Raw genomic sequence first — 16812 nt, 5'->3', positions numbered from 1 at the left:
AACGCTGTCCTCACGTCACCTTAGCAGAACATGTTTTAAGGATATGCTTAAGCACAGATGAGCTAAGTCCAGAGATAAAGGCTGATCTGAAAGCGCCGCACCACCACTGCCGTATGCGTGTCCTTCCATCCTCCCCAGTGCCGCAATGGTGCATATCATAAGGAGAAGGGAGCAGCCAATATCACATAGCAAACTCTTATGTGCCCTCTCGGCCTTTGACGTGTTCCTCTCTAGCAACCTCAGCTGCAATACTGAGCGGATTCATGGAGGAGATTGAGGAGATAGACCCCAAATTTATGGAATTTGACCTCAACGAGGGAATAGCTGCAACATCTCTATTCCTTATGATTCCAGGAATAAGAAAAAGCATGTTGCCCACTCTGAAATGGTGGCTTTCCCAAAAATACATGTCAAAAACAAAATGGCCTCTGCAATCTTTAATCCATCAAAACTTTTTCAATAATAAAATTAAAATCTTATTAGACTGTATTGCATAGATCCTGTTTGCATATAAAACTACATAAACTTGCCTTTTTTCAACATTTCAAGATTTTATACATATAATCATAGAAAATAGTTTTGTTTTCTTCTTCTTTTCATATTTCCTTAAGTGCCGTAAGAATGCATGAGAGAAATTGAAAAATGCTGCAAAAATGTGTTCAAAACATTATATTGATGCACTAAGTGACGACTCTGCTAGGTGTTTTGAATGTTATGTACCACAGGAAATGCCATCAAGACACTCAATCAGAAACCTGAAAAACCTCAGAAGGAATGGAAACTATAATTGGAAGTTCAGTGACCAGGTACAAGTGGAGGATCCTGCCGTGAACAAAGCGGAAGAACCAAATCTTCAAATATGCTTCCAAAAGTGTCCGTCTTTTGTGAAACAAGCAAGTATGTGAAAGGTTCTAAATCCTGTGAACAACTTGTGGAGAGTTGTGAATTCCGTGCAAACGAGACAGTTCGCTTAGCAGCTAAGACACACATGCAGTTGAATACTGACAAATCATATTGTTGCAGGATTTTAGCTATTGCTACAAAGAACTTTCAATGCAAAGTATCACTTAGGGGTATATGCAATTGCGGTCGAAATGCCGCACATGTCGAAAAACGGGGCATTTTCGACAAAAACAAACAAAAAAACCTGTCGAATTTGATTAGACAATGCAATACAGTACTTTTCGACAAAAAACCTGCCGTTTCAGATTCGACTTTTTGTAATTCGACATTTACTCAAATTCGACATGTCTGCAATGGTAACAATGCGGCTTTTCGACAAAAGTATATTCAATTGAAGAATGTCGATTCGACAACAGTGCTTTTCAACAGTCATTTCATCAATTTCATTCCACCTCATTTTGCTGTTGTGATCTAATAATTTTTTTTTTTAAATGTGTTTTTTGTGTGTGTTTTTTTGATTGCCAATAGCATATCTATTTATATTAGAAGGGATTATCTACTTGGTTTGTCAATTTAGGAGCCACAAGTATTATTTAATAGATTTTTTAAAAGAATATTTTTTTTTTTTTACAGACTAAAATAATATGGAGCGATCAGAGCATGTTTTTCAGTGGGACGGGGTCGGAATGGGTTAAAATTTCAAGAAAAAAAAAAATGCGTGGGGTCCCCCCTCCTAAGCATAACCAGCCTCGGGCTCTTTGAGCCGGTCCTGGTTGTAAAAATACGGGGGGGGAAATTACATGGGATCCCCCGTATTTTAACAACCAGCACCGGGCTCTGCGTCCGGTCCTGGTGCCACAAATACGGGGGACAAAAGACGTAGGGGTCCCCCGTATTTTTAACACCAGCACCGGGCTCCACTAGTCAGAGAGAATGCCACATCCGGGAGACACTTTTATATTGGTCCCTGCGGCCCTGGCATTAAATCACTAACTAGTCACCCCTAGCCGGGGTACCCTGGAGGAGTGGGGACCTCTTAAATCAAGGGGTCCCCCCCCCCATCCAAATGTGGCGGATGGGAACCACAAGTACCAGCATGCGGGGGGAAACCGGGCCCGCTGGTACCTGTAGTTCTACTACAAAAAAATACCCAAATAAAAACAGTACACACACACCGTGACAGTATAACTTTATTACATACATGCACACCGACATACACACATACTTACCTATGTTGACACGAAGTGTCGGTCCCCTTCTTCCCCCACGTAGAATCCACGGGGTACTTGTAAATAAAATTATACTCAAAACAATCCGGGGTAGATCGGTCCTCTTCTTAGTTTGTAATCCACGTACTTGGCAAAATAAAAAAACGGAAACCACGGACCACGCACTGATTGGCTGAAGGGACTCTCTTTGACAGCAGTCACGGGGGGTCCCGGCAGTCGGGGAAAGGGCCCTTTCAGTGCGTGGTCCATGGTTTCCGTTTTTTTTCTTTGCCAAGTACGTGGATTACAAACTAAGAAGAGGACCGATTTACCCCAGATTGTTGTATAATTTTATTTACAGGTACCCCGTGGATTCTACGTGGAGAAGGTTCAGGGGAAATTTAAGGAAAAATTATTTCACAGAAAGGGTAGTGGATAAGTGGAATAGCCTCCCATCAGCGGTGGTAGAGGCTAAGACTGTGGAGCAGTTTAAACATGCTTGGGATAGGCATGTGAATATCCTTACAAGGAATTAAGGTTCAAAGAGGGCTGCGATTACCTAAAGGATAAAAAAAATGGGCAGACTAGATGGGCCAAGTGGTTCTTATCTGCCGTCAAATTCTATGTTTCTATGTGACACTTCGTGTCAACATAGGTAAGTATGTGTGTATGTCGGTGTGCATGTATGTAATAAAGTTATACTGTCAATTGGTCCGTTTTTCGACAGCGGGACTGTCGAAACCGTTTTTTATTGAATATGTCGAATTCGGGTCCCGGCGGCCGGGATACGACTGTCGAATTGTGTTGAATCCAAAAACGGTCGAATTCCAGCCGGAATTCGACTGCAATTGCATATACCCCTTAATATGTAATGGAGAATTTGTAAGCGTAAATTACAAAGCCCTGGATGATAATGGCAGTGAAAATCAGGTAAGAAGCGTTAAAGAAATAGCTTTTGCTCAAATTCGTCGATCTTTGTGTTGTTCCATTTCAAGAAATCACTTCAATGATGGAAGATGAAGTTATAAAATTAAGGGGAAATCTTAGCTCCTCCTGTAGAAGTAAGCTCGTGGCAAGTTGCATTACATAACAAGGACTTGGTATTTGTTCCAACACAAAAGAACCTTAGTGTACAGACTTTTCCTCCGATTGCATATTCTCATAGTTAATTATCAAACTGCTGTATGGCAAAGAGCACTTCAGGCAAAACCAGATGTTCCGTCTCAATGGGCATGGTTGGATTGTAAATGGTTCGGATATTACTTTTAAGTGGTTTGATGGAAAGCCAGCTCCAGAATATTGGAAAGGATGTCCTGCAATTGTACAAGAGAATGCAATGCGGATGGTTGCCCGTGTGTTCAAGCTGGAATTGAATGTACTGACTTTCGCACGATAACATGATGAAAGAGATGGACTTTAGCCCTGAGGAAGAAATAGTTAGTGACTGTGCCGGGATCCCGGACGATTCTGAGATCGACAGTCAGCATGCAGACTTACAGGGACTATTCCCACTCGTGGGTGTCCAGGAGTGGGAATACTCCCTTTTATTTATTATTATCCCTTTTATCTATCATTACCTTTTACCATTTCTGACTTGTTCCTGTCTTCGTCTATTCCCAAGTTGAAGCAAAACTACAATTACCATCAGGATTTTCTAAATATTTAAGTTTATATTACTTACAAAATACACTATATAGTTATAGTAAAACTCAATTATTGTACAAAATATTTTGGCTGTTTGGTTGGTGCACTCTGTGGTTAAGCAATAGAGCCTGGCCAGCAAAGCAGCCAACACCTGTAAGACTACAGGTGGTCTGCCTTCTGGTGTAGACTGCTCAGTCTTTGCTTTCTAACAATACAATGCATATGTGTATGACACTTATTTCAGTTAAATAATTAGAAGTTACTGGAAAGTGTGTGTTCCACAACAAGGGTAAAGCTGGTCCCTTTCGGTAACAAACTGTGTATGGAAATGCTACAGAATCTGAATTTCAATATACTGACGCGGCACCAATGGGCACAACAGTTGGTGACCCCGGTGGATGACTGGAACAAAATACTAGTCTAAGATAATTATATAAAGCTGCTTTGCATTGCAGATAGACGAAAAAGAAATACTAGTCACCTTGGGATGCTATGGTCTATATAAAAGCATTCAGCCTGTAGCCTTGTGCTTTTATATATGCTCTACTCACAGAATTTCTTAGTGACCTGTACTATTTTCATAATTTAGACAAAACAGGTTATAATTTATTATTTCCATTATAATTAACATGTGTTACAATCTTAAAGCATTAACACTTCATACACTGACAAAAGCTATATATTTATGTAAAAAAAAATAAAAAATTGCATTACCTGGGGATTTACATCTAATATACATGTCCGTCCAGCCATTACCACTTCATGAATGGAATCTATTTTTGTGCCATAGAGATTGCCTTCATACTCTCCATGTTCCAAATATCTGCCAGCTTTCACATCAGCTTCCATTTCCGTTCTGGATACAAATCTGTATGCATGCCCATCTTTTTCATCTTCTTTTGGCTTGCGTGAAGTGACTGCAAAAGATTTAACAGGGAGTAAAACTGTCAATTTTGTTTGCTTGTCAGATTCTCCAAAAACCATAAAGCTGTAAAGATGGCAGAGACTTCCAGAGTACTCTAAGGTAGGAAACGGTATGATAATGCTACAGGCTGGAACACGTGTTTAGCAAGTTATAGGTATCATTTAACAAAGGGCAGCAGAACAATTCACGGTGCAATCTGGGAGACCTCATCATCGTTATCAAAACGACATATCACAGCCAGCAACACATCGCTGCTTTTTCCTCCCACCCATTAGAGATGCTCAGGAAAAGTAACGATGTTTAGCCTAACATATGGCAGATACTGTATGTGAGCAGCCATTGCACACTCTGCCAATGTGAAATGCCCCCTCAGTGTCTTTTTGCTGAAATATTTCAAGACATTTACTATTTGTATTTTAGGCCATTTCTGTTTACTGCCTAGCATTCCTGTTTACTGCCTAGACAATTTGGAATAATAACGTTGTGATTCTCCAGGGTCGCATGAATCAATTTTTCTTTAGCAAACTGTAGAAAAACTAAAATCATTTTATTACAATCCAATAGTCTGTCTACCGTTCCATCTGTTCTACCAAATGCTTTTATTCAGAAACTATAACACATTAAACACTAGATGACACTGGGGAAACTTTATTACTTGTAAGGATGCTATATTCAGGAAACACAGGTATTAAATAGCAATCCTTTTTTTTATGTACTTGCAGTAAGGCACGGAACTGGAAAATAAATACAGATGAGATAAATACTGCTTGTCAAAAAGGTAACTTAATAAAGTGTATGCCATCATTGTGTGTTTTGTGCGTTTCTGGCCTCTGTCACACCATTAATAGCCTTATAATACCCCAGCCTTTGTTTCTGAATGTCAGAGACATAACTGGCAAAGGCATTGGATCAATATAAACCATTTGTCGACACTTAATTGAACACCTTTATCATTACACACGTCTTTGTATGGGATGTGGTCAATTTAACTATTGACAGACTGTCAAAATCCCGACAAAGTCAAAATACAGACATTTAAAATGTTGACAGGTCAAAAAGTCGACTTGAGTTTTTAATTGAAACAGACTTGTTCATACTTTACCATCCCAGTGGACCTGGAGGGGGAATATAATAGTGTGCGCTTGCCATGCAAGGGGACACGGTACACTTACACGGTGTCCATGTGGATCTATGTCGAGATACACAACAAAATATGAAAAACATGTGTCGACTTTTTGACCCGTCGTCATTTTAAATGTCGGTATTTTGACCGTCGGTCAATAATTGTCTGTATTTTGACCGTCTGGATTTTTATCGTAGGTATTTCATACTAAATCCCTTTGTATTCACCTTATTTAACTATAAATTGAAAATAAAAAAATACTGAATTACACCTAAATGTACTGTATATATGAGAACAGTCTTTTCTTAAAACTCTCTTTGAAGAGTGCACCATATTAAATCTATTTATGTCTGAGACTGTACTGTTAGCTAAGTGCTACATAACCCAGCAGTCACACCAGTGGTGGTAAGGGTCAAAGTTGGAAGACTGTATATTCTCCTGTCACATGAGATAGTTTGAATTCCAATACGCTGTAAGCTTGGAGTATAGGTTAAAGGTTTTTGCTAGAAACGTTCCACTTAAAACAACTTATGTGTATTGATGCTAGACATCATATAGGCTTCAAGTGAAGTTCCTACTAACGCTGGTAATACAAGACTCGGTTGACCAAACCAGGTAACCACTAGGAACACGTTCCATACACACTTACAACAGTACTCATCTGCCAACCACATTGTCAAATAGGTTTCGGGTTATTCTTTGCCTCGCACTCATTTAATACCCACAAACAATAAAAGGGCAGTTACAATGTAAGACTTTTGGGAGCATGGAATCCCAGTTAGCCATTGAGACGAATCTACAGATCATGAGATGGAACTGGTATGGGATCCCGTAGGTGAGGAAACCGACGCCGGGAACCCAACAGGCTGTATCCTGGCAGTGAGAGCAGCGTCTGCGCTTGCCACGCTTCGGGCCCGGAAGAGACATTATTATATTCCTCCTCTGGCGGTGGCGTGGACCACCACCCGAGTGGGAATACCGGGCTTGGGTCAGGATTCCGACCATCGGCATTTCCTCGGCTGTTGTGATACCGGCGTCTGTATCCTGGCAGCCAGTAATTTAAATCGCATACTAATGAGAAGCAAGGAACGGTCCTCAATGTTGCATAGGCTCGACTTTTAGATTGATTAATATTCCATTTGTACTACTTAATTTGCAGTCTTGGTATATACTGTACACATGCATATAGGCTAATGTGCCACATTTTACATCTCTTAAAATACATAATTAAACCTTAAACACAACACAGAAGGAAAATCAGAAATACTTAATTTGTAATTTCTAAGGAAATAATTAAGCCAGTGGTTCCCAAGGCACCCCAACAATCCAGGTTTTCGGTATATCCCTGCTTGTGCACAGGTGGTATAATGAAACTGACTTAGATACTAATTATGTCACCTGTGCCTAAGCATAGATATCCTTAAAACATGGACTTTTGGGATGCCTTGAGGACCGCATTTGGGAATCACTACATTACACAAATGTGACTAAAAACAAAACTCAAATAGAAAACTCTTATTTCCAATAAGTACTTTGATGCAACCATCTGATGTGAGCTGTGCGTGTTATGCTGGGCATACATTGTCAGATGAAATACCTATCAGACTGACAGGCACTCTACCTGATCATGCCGAAATCCGGGACACACACGGTGAGATCTCTCACAATGCATGTCATATCAGTTCTCGGCCCCCGGGGAGGAGACATTTCCCGGTACCTCCCATGTGAAGGAACATAGGAAGGTCTGTCAGTCGCCGCGATAGGGCACACACACTGCCCGATGCGATCGACATGCCACTTTGAAAATATTGAATCTGAAGGACATGCTGGACAAACCGGCATGACTGACCAATCGATATTTTCGGGTCGGTCGGCTACATGATATTGAGCGTATTAGCCAGCTAATTGTAATGTGTATGCCCAGCATTAATATGATCACAGTGAATATTAATAACACGTATTTATGACGTCTACATGACACTTTCTCGATTATAAATGTATTTCAGCCATAAGTTGCTTATCTGTTTTTTTTTCTAAGTCAAGTTACATAAAAAACTCCCAACCCCAGCCCAAACCGCCCCCCCCCCTCAAAAACCCCCCAAAGGTTTGGAGAACGCTAATATCAATAGAAAAATATTCCTATTACCTCGGATTCTATCAAATAGTGGACTACAACCTAAACGGATTTCCAGCCTATTGCAGGAATATGGGATTTGCAGTATATGTACATTTGCATGAAACTGCCTTCTTTACATTTCTTTAGTTGCAGCAGAAGATACAGACATACTGTATAGTGACTGTTAATTTATCATTTGGTAGTAATATGTTGCTAAGGATTGGTTAGAAAAACCCATTTCTGTGCATTTATTATTTTATACAGTGAACAGATTTTAATCACTTTCTTTTCAGATCTTTATTAAAGCGCATACTAAATATTTCACTGGCCCTATATTTTAACATTTTGGAAGGATGTCTGGGGAATAACTTAATCACAATTTCTAAAATATCTAAAAAAAAAAAAAACCCAGAAAAGTAGTTTTTCTTCCAATTCCCTTCTGTAGTGTGCCAGGAAGACTCCTACATTTTTTTTTCTTCAAAAAGAGTTGGTGACATATTATATAGTTGTATTTAGGAGACTGGCAGCACCCCTGTGACCGAAATAAGTACATTCTGAGATGTACCACTGATATTTATATTATAGGATCAGGAGTGAAGGAGTGCAAGTAGAACAAATATCCCAAGAAATTAGATTTTTCCCCTGTGTGGGACAATTACAAAAATGTATTTAATTACCACAGAAGATATACAGTACATGCCCAAGTGTTACATTGGTACAGACTCTACACTAATTTGTGTGCATTTATTTTTTATCTGAATGCTATTGTTGATAGAATATATTGTTTTACTTCAATAAATCTTGTACAGGTTGAGTCTCCCTTATCCAAAATGCTTGGGACCAGAGGTATTTTGGATATGAAATTTTTCCGTATTTTGGAATAATTGCATACCATAATGAGATATCATGGTGATGGGACCTAAATCTAAGCACAGAATGCATTTATGTTTCATATACACCATATACACAGCCTGAAGGTAATTTTAGCCAATATTTTTTATAACTTTGTGCATTAAACAAAGTGTGTGTACATTCACACAATTCATTTATGTTTCATATACATCTTATACACACAGCCTGAAGGACATTTAATACAATATTTTTAATAACTTTGTGTATTAAACAAAGTTTGTGTACATTGAGCCATCAAAAAACAAAGGTTTCACTATCTCGCTCTCACTCAAAAAAGTCTGTATTTCGGAATATTCCGTATTTCGGAATATTTGGATATGGGATACTCAACCTGTATATATTTTTTATGCTACCACTGATGGTCTCTTGTGACTCTGTTATGGTCCAATATTTATTCTGTATTGATTTTACCGCTATCCAGAACAGTGTTTTTTTGTGTATTCCATGTGTGAGGTGAGGCAGCAATCCTCCCGCTATGCACTAACAGCTTGTAAGTAATCTCTTTTCTATCACTGAAACCATATACTATAGGTCGATATTAAACAACTAAATATTATGGAGTGACTCCAAAGAAATACTATGTTGTGTTAAATTACTAAAACTTACTTTTGATTAAAAAAAAAACAGAACTAACAAAATGTCCTTTAACGTGTGATATAAGGTAATGTCACATGGTAAAACGGACTTAAATATGACCTATAAGCTTATAATGTAAAAGCTGATTTGAGTCCCCAATCCATCCATCATGTCTAAGTTATAATAAACATCTAGAACTTACATGGAACAGTTGTTCCAAACTGGGTTGGATTGATGACAATAAGTCTGTTTTTCAAACTTCTACGTCCGACTCCTTGGGCTCCTATTAAAACAAGCGTCTTCCTTTGAAATGGAGGCATACGAGCTACCTCTTCATATATCTGAATCTCATGGCGATCAAACTCTGTGGAAAGACACAAAAGTTTTAACAATATTAATCACAGGTATGAAAAGCACCAAATCAATCCACAAGTATTAACATAATGTAAACCTAACATATATGCCGCAAGTGAATAAAACAAAGCACAAAAGGATTATAAACATAAACATATGGGATACTAATCAATTCACAAATTATACTGTCTTACCAATAGTCTAATCATTTTCAGGTACAATGAAGGGACATTTAGGAATACTGAGCATATACTGAAGACATTGGGCTGATTCAGGTTGGATCGCTAATCGCAGAGACGGAGCATTGCAGAGGCGTGGGATCACAATTGGGGACATGAACGAGGCAGCTGTGTGACATCACGCCACGCAGCCGCCGCAATCAGAAAGATGCACCGGCAGGAGGCAACCCTAATTTCTACGATCAAGCAGTAATTGTGATGCAATTGCAATTTCTGCTTGATCGAGGGGGGAAGGGGGGGGGGGGGGCGACCACATGGATTGCAAATTCTGCTACTTACCAAAATTTGCAATCCAACCTGAATCAGGCCCATTGTGCTGTAACTCATAGCAAGAAGTGAAAAATCAATGTGCAATTGCTGCATCATTAAATATGCAAAGTAGAGTTGCTCATAGCAACCAAATGTCATGAATGTCCTCCAGTACATAAACAGATTGTTAAGTTGGTGCTATATACTGTAAACGTCGGTTTACGTACAGGACTAAAAGCAACATTTTAAAAAAGACATTTCATACACTTTAAATGGAGCCACTGCGGCCGCTATACTTAATCCTCAACCTACGTACTTATTACACCATTAGCGTACAGAGCCCTGTACCGTGTATGTATTTTGCGTACAAACGCCACGCTGGCTGTACAAAGTACACTTAGTGCGTACACACCCAAAGATACTCCGTGAGCCCTTAACAGCTACACGTGATAGTAATACACTTATAACCTTAGCAGGGAAAGGAAAACACGACACCAGTTTGTATTTAAAATGCGGGGTTCCGACACCACAATATATTATTACTGAAAGGGGGTTACAATAACAAAGCAATACAATAGATTAATGGCTACAGTCAATGGTACATACGTGTTTGGTTTTGTCGCCTGCGCTTCCCACTCTGATCCTCAGTAATCTGGGTAGATATCCTTTAGAGTCTGTCTCTGACCAGGCATGCAGCTTTATACAATCTTCCAAAACTTAACACAATGGATACTGTAATCTCTTTGTCCATTGGACACAGGGATGGTCATTTACAGTACAGGAGAGGTCATAGGTTGGTTTGAATAGGTGGGCGATGTCTGTTCAAGATGCACTTGTGGGTGGTCTCCGCTGGGTTCCCGCGGCATACCAAATGTACAGTAAATACAGTTTATATTTATATTCTGCTCCTGAACATAACTATTCGCAGGAACGTGCGAAATTCTGCAAACCTACACCGGAATATTGCCCTTAAAATACCCTACAGCTGGATACCAAACACCACCTTATAACCTTGTTCTGTCCCCTCCTATCCTGTAAAGATGAATCCCTTTGTTCTGATACCATTTAAACTGTTGTAACTTGCTGGTGTGGTACAGGGAGACTATATGTACATTGTGCACTATTTGAATTAAATATGTATTGTGTTTTGATGGCTTTTCCATGCGTTCACAAACTCTACCGTAAATACTCATACCACGCGCTAATGCGCAGGACCGCGGAAGCTACCATACACAAATTGCGAATATGCGCACGCACGGCGGCGATCTGTGTGTAGTTTGTACGTGATGTGTGTACTTCAATTTTTATTTGACTTCTACAGTACAGAAAAACACACCTTTATATACATTAAATCCACCTGTTTAGTATTGCATTTATACTCCTTGTTATCCTGCTGAAAGAGGCCACTGCTATCAGCTTATACCGTTGCCATGAAAACGAGTTTTATGGTAAGAACTTACCTTTGTTAAAACTCTTTCTGCGAGGTACACTGGGCTCCACAAGGATTGGACAATGGGGTGTAGAGTAGGATCTTGATCCGAGGCACCAACAGGCTCAAAGCTTTGACTGTTCCCAGAATGCACTCCTATATCACCCGCCTCCCAGCACAGGAGCTCAGTTTTTAGTTAACCAGCCCAATGCAGTAGCAGGAAAAGAGACGACAACAGTTAGTAGCCACATACACCACACTCTCACGACAAGAGAAGTGTCAGCGGCTAATGCTATACCAACCCAAAGAAGCTAAGTGCGTCAGGGTGGGCGCCTTGTAAAGCCCAGTGTACCTCGCAGAAACAGTTTTAACAAAGGTAAGTTCTTACCATAAAACTCGTTTTCTGCTGCGGGGTACACTGGGCTCCACAAGGATTGGACAATGGGGATGTCCTAAAGCAGTTCCTTATGGGAGGGGACGCACTGTAGCGGGCACAAGAACCCGGCGTCCAAAGGAAGTATCTGAGAAGCGGCAGTATCGAAGGCATAGAACCTTATGAACGTGTTCCCGGAAGACCACGTAGCTGCCTTGCACAATTGTTCAAGGTTCGCACCACGTTGGGCCGCCCAAGAAGGTCCAACAGACCGAGTGGAATGGGCCTTAATGTGAACAGGAGCAAAGAGACCAGCCTTCACATAAGCATGTGCAATCACCATTCTAATCCATCTGGCCAGGGTCTGCTTGTGAGCAGGCTAGCCACGTTTGTGAAATCCAAACAAACCAAAGAGAGAATCAGATTTTCGGATAGAAGCAATTCTCTTCACATAGATACGGAGAGCCCGTACCCCATCAAAAGACCGCTCTTTGGGAGACAAATCAGGAGAGACAAAGGCCGGAACCACAATCTCCTGATTAAGGTGAAACGAAGAAACCACCTTAGGTAAATATCCGGGACGAGTCCTAAGAACCGCCCGATCACGGTGAAAAATCAGATATGGGGAACTACAAGACAAGGCATCCAGATCCGACACTCTTCTAGCAGAGGCAATAGCCAGCAAGAACACCACCTTAAGGGAAAGCCACTTAAGGTCAGCTGAACCAAGGGGTTCAAACGGAGGTTCCTGCAACGCCTCCAAAACCACCGACAAGTCCCAAGGAGCCACAGGCGGGACATAGGGAGGTTGGATACGCAACACACCCTGAGTGAAAGTATGATCATCAGGCAAAGTCGCAATTTTTCTCTGAAACCACACCAACAAGGCAGAAATATGAACCTTTAGGGAGGCCAGACGCAGGCCCAACTCTAGGCCTTGCTGCAGAAAAGCCAAAAGCTTGGCTGTACTAAACTTGGAAGCGTCATAATTGTTAGATGCGCACCAAACAAAGTAGGAATGCCAGACCCTATGGTAAATCCGAACAGAAGCCGGTTTCTGGGCCCGCAACATAGTTTTAATGACCTCTTCAGAAAAACCCTTAGCCCTCAAGACGGAAGCTTCAAGAGCCACGCCGTCAAAGACAGCCGAGCTAGGTCCCGGTAGACACAGGGGCCCTGAACGAGGCGGTCTGGGCGTTGTGGAAGTAGAATTGGACGCTCTGATGATAGGCCCTGCAGGTCTGAGAACCAGTGCCGTCTGGGCCACGCTGGAGCTATGAGAAGCAGATTTCCTTTTTCTTGCTTGAACTTCCAAATTACCCTGGGCAGGAGTGACACCGGAGGGAACACGTACGGCAGCCGAAACCTCCACGGCACCGCCAGCGCATCCACGAATGCTGCTTGAGGATCCCTTGTCCTTGCTCCGAAGACCGGAACCTTGTTCTTGTGTCGAGACGCCACCAGATCCACGTCTGGAAGACCCCACTTTTCCACGAGGAGTTGAAACACTTCTGGATGGAGGCCCCACTCGCCGGCATGCACGTCCTGACGACTGAGAAAGTCCGCTTCCCAATTCAGGATTCCCGGAATGAATATTGCCGATATGGCCGGTAGATGCGTTCCGCCCAATGTAGAATCCGTGAGACTTCCTTCATTGCCAAACGGCTTCGAGTGCCGCCTTGATGATTTATGTAAGCCACTGTGGTGGCATTGTCCGACTGTACTTGAACAGGACGGTTCTGAATTAAATGCTGGGCCAGGTTCAATGCATTGAAGACCGCCCGCAATTCCAGAATGTTGATCCGAGAGGAGAGATTCCTCCTTGATCCACCGACCCTGAAGGGAGTGTTGCTCCAGCACCGCGCCCCAACCTCAGACTGGCATCCGTCGTCAACAGGACCCAGTTGGATATCCAGAAGGGACGACCCCGACACAATTGTTGGTCCCTGAGCCACCAGTGTAGCAACAGACGGACCTCCGGAGTCAAGGAGATCATGTGAGATCTGATTCGGTGAGGCAGGCCGTCTCACTTGGCTAGAACAAGCCTCTGGAGGGGGCGAGAATGGAATTGAGCATACTCCACCATGTCGAATGCTGATACCATTAGGCCCAGCACCTGCACTGCCGAATGTATCGACACTTGCGGACGAGAAAGGAAGCAACGAATCCTGTCCTGAATCTTCAGGACTTTCTCCCGAGACAAGAACAACCTCTGGTCCAACAACGCTCCCAGGTGCAACATGCTCTGAGCAGGGACCAGGGAGGATTTCTTCCAGTTGATGAGCCACCCGTGGGCTTGTAGAAATCGGACCGTCATATCCAGATGACGCAGGAGAAGATCTGGGAAATTTGCCAGGATTAACAAGTCGTCCAGAAACGGCAGTATCCTGACCCCTTGACGGTGGAGTATCACCGTCATCACCACCATAACTTTGGTGAAGACTCGCGGAGCCGTTGTTAAACCAAAAGGTAACGCCCGAAACTGGTAATGTAGGTTGCCAATAGCGAACCTCAGGTATTGTTGATGTGACACTGCTATAGGAATATGCAGGTAAGCATCCTGTATGTCCAGGGAGACCATGTAGTCCCCAGGTTCCAAGGCCAGAACTATGGAGCGAAGGGTTTCCATACGGAACTTGGACACCTTCACAAACCTGTTCAATGCCTTGAGGTTGAGAATGGGCCGGGAGGACCCATTCGGTTTCGGGACTAGAAACAGCGGAGAATAGTACCCCCGGCCCCTCTGAGCAAGAGGCACCTGTACGACGACTCCTGTATCCAGGAGGGACTGTACAACAGAGTGTAGAGTTTTTGCCTTTGTCTGGTCCAAAGGGACGTCTGTCTGGCAAAATCGATGAGGGGTCGGTATTTGAAGGCTATGGCGTAACCTCGAGTGACGACTTCCCGTACCCAGGCATCTGAAGTGGTCTTCAACCATTCCTGGGTATACCCTAGAAGCCGGCCCCCCACCCTGGGATCCCCCAGGGGGAGGCCCGCCCCGTCATGCGGCAGGCTTATCGGTCTTGGCAGCTGGCTGACGGGCAGGCAAGGCTCTTTTGGGCTTCGGCTTACCAGGTTTGGAAGTGCGGGCCTGCTTATGGTACGCCTGACCTTTTGCTTTACCTGAAGGACGAAAGGGGCGAAAGGACGTACCTTTAGCCTTCGACACAGAAGGAGCGGTATTAGGCAGACAGGCAGTTTTGGCAGTAGCCAAGTCAGCCACAATCTTATTTAAGTCCTCCCCAAACAGAATATCTCCCTTGGAAGGGAGTACCTCCAGGGTTTTTCTAGAGTCCAGATCCACAGACCAGGATCTCAGCCACAATATCCGGCGAGTCAGGACTGACGTAGTAGAGGCCTTGGCTGCTAGGATACCGGCATCAGAAGCCGCCTCTTTAATATATCGAGAAGCTGTGACATTATATGACAAGCATTGTCTAGCATGGTCAGAAGAGATTTCAGCTTCTAACTCCAAGGCCCATGCTTCAATAGCCTCTGCAGCCCATGTAGCTGCAATAGTGGGCCTTTGTGCAGCACCCGTGAGGGTGTAAATCGCTTTCAGACAACCCTCCACACGTTTATCCGTAGGCTCTTTTAGAGACGTGACAGTAGTGACAGGTAGAGCTGAGGAAACCACCATCCTAGCCACATGTGAGTCCACTGGAGGAGGCGTTTCCCAATTTTTAGACACCTTCGGCGCGAGGGGATAGCGAGCCAGCATCTTCTTTTGAGGCACAAACTTCGTACCCAGGTTTTCCCAGGGTTCCTGACGTATATCCACTAGGTGGTCAGAGTGAGGTAAAACTTGCTTAACCACCTTCTGACGCTTGAACCTATCTGGTTTCTTAGGAGGGACAGATGGCTCGGGATCATCCGTAATCTGCAGAATTAACTTAACAGCCTCCAAAAGATCAGGAACATCCACATGTGAACTACCCTCCCCATCAGCCGTATCGGAGTCAGAACCTGAGGGGTCAGTATATGTGCCGTCTTCATCAGACGAGGTGTCAGTGACAGCAGTGGATTGTGAGGAGATAAGCGCTCGCTTAGAGGACCTCTTGGACTTAGGCGAGCGTTGGTCAGACTTTTTAGTAGTCAAGGACTGGTTCAACTTCTTTAATTGAGCAGATAAATCGTCCGCCCACGGCGGGTTAGCTGCAGGGACCACATACGGTTGTACCGGCATTGGGGGTCCCATAGGGGGAGTTAGTTTATGAACTAGCGTATGCAGAAGCGTGGAAAAAGCGGCCCACGGTGGGTCAGTATGTGCCTCCGTTGCCACAGTCCCACTGGGGGGCAAGGAGCCCCCAGAACCAGAGCCCACAGCTGCTATATTCTCCTGATATGGCCCCGTGGCGTCAGCAACACTGGCAGTGTGTTCAGCCCCAGAACCGTTACCCTCAGAAGCAGACATGATATAACTTGCAGTATGAGGTTAACGCAGTACAATTATCAGCAGCACTATACCTCTAAACCCAAACCCCTGCGCAGTGTAGTCAGCACTAGCAGAGATAAAGAAGAGATATGATGACTAAATCACAGAGAAAAATACGTAATACAGTATATCTTTGTGAAAATCCTATATTAGATAACACCAGATGCACCAAGCCCCCTCAGGTTTGTACAATGCAGAGGTTATTACTGACAATAATACTGCACTGGACTAGCTTACACAGCTATATAACAATAGATATAACTGTACACAGTAAGAACTGGATGTATATCACAGGGTAATTGTACTATAATACCCTGACTAAGTGC

At 43.0% G+C, this 16812-nt stretch overlaps 1 protein-coding gene across 6 annotated transcripts in view; it reads right to left on the bottom strand.

The window, feature by feature from the left end:
- The window catches only part of PALS2 (protein associated with LIN7 2, MAGUK p55 family member), a 315351-nt gene that overhangs the window by 35794 nt on the left and 262745 nt on the right, over nt 1–16812 (bottom strand). For all 6 annotated transcript variants that reach the window (XM_063921695.1, XM_063921694.1, XM_063921698.1 and 3 more), the window contains 2 exons: nt 9610–9771; nt 4470–4672 (listed from right to left, as the gene is read on the bottom strand). In XM_063921695.1, coding sequence (XP_063777765.1) covers nt 4470–4672; nt 9610–9771 — 365 coding nt within the window. The remainder of the gene's footprint in view (nt 1–4469; nt 4673–9609; nt 9772–16812) is intronic.

Source organism: Pseudophryne corroboree, chromosome 5 (genome assembly GCF_028390025.1).
Source record: "Pseudophryne corroboree isolate aPseCor3 chromosome 5, aPseCor3.hap2, whole genome shotgun sequence".
In the NCBI taxonomy this organism is placed as follows: domain Eukaryota; kingdom Metazoa; phylum Chordata; class Amphibia; order Anura; family Myobatrachidae; genus Pseudophryne; species Pseudophryne corroboree.
Note: the sequence above shows the minus strand (reverse complement) of the source record. Positions and strands in the feature narration are given on the sequence as shown.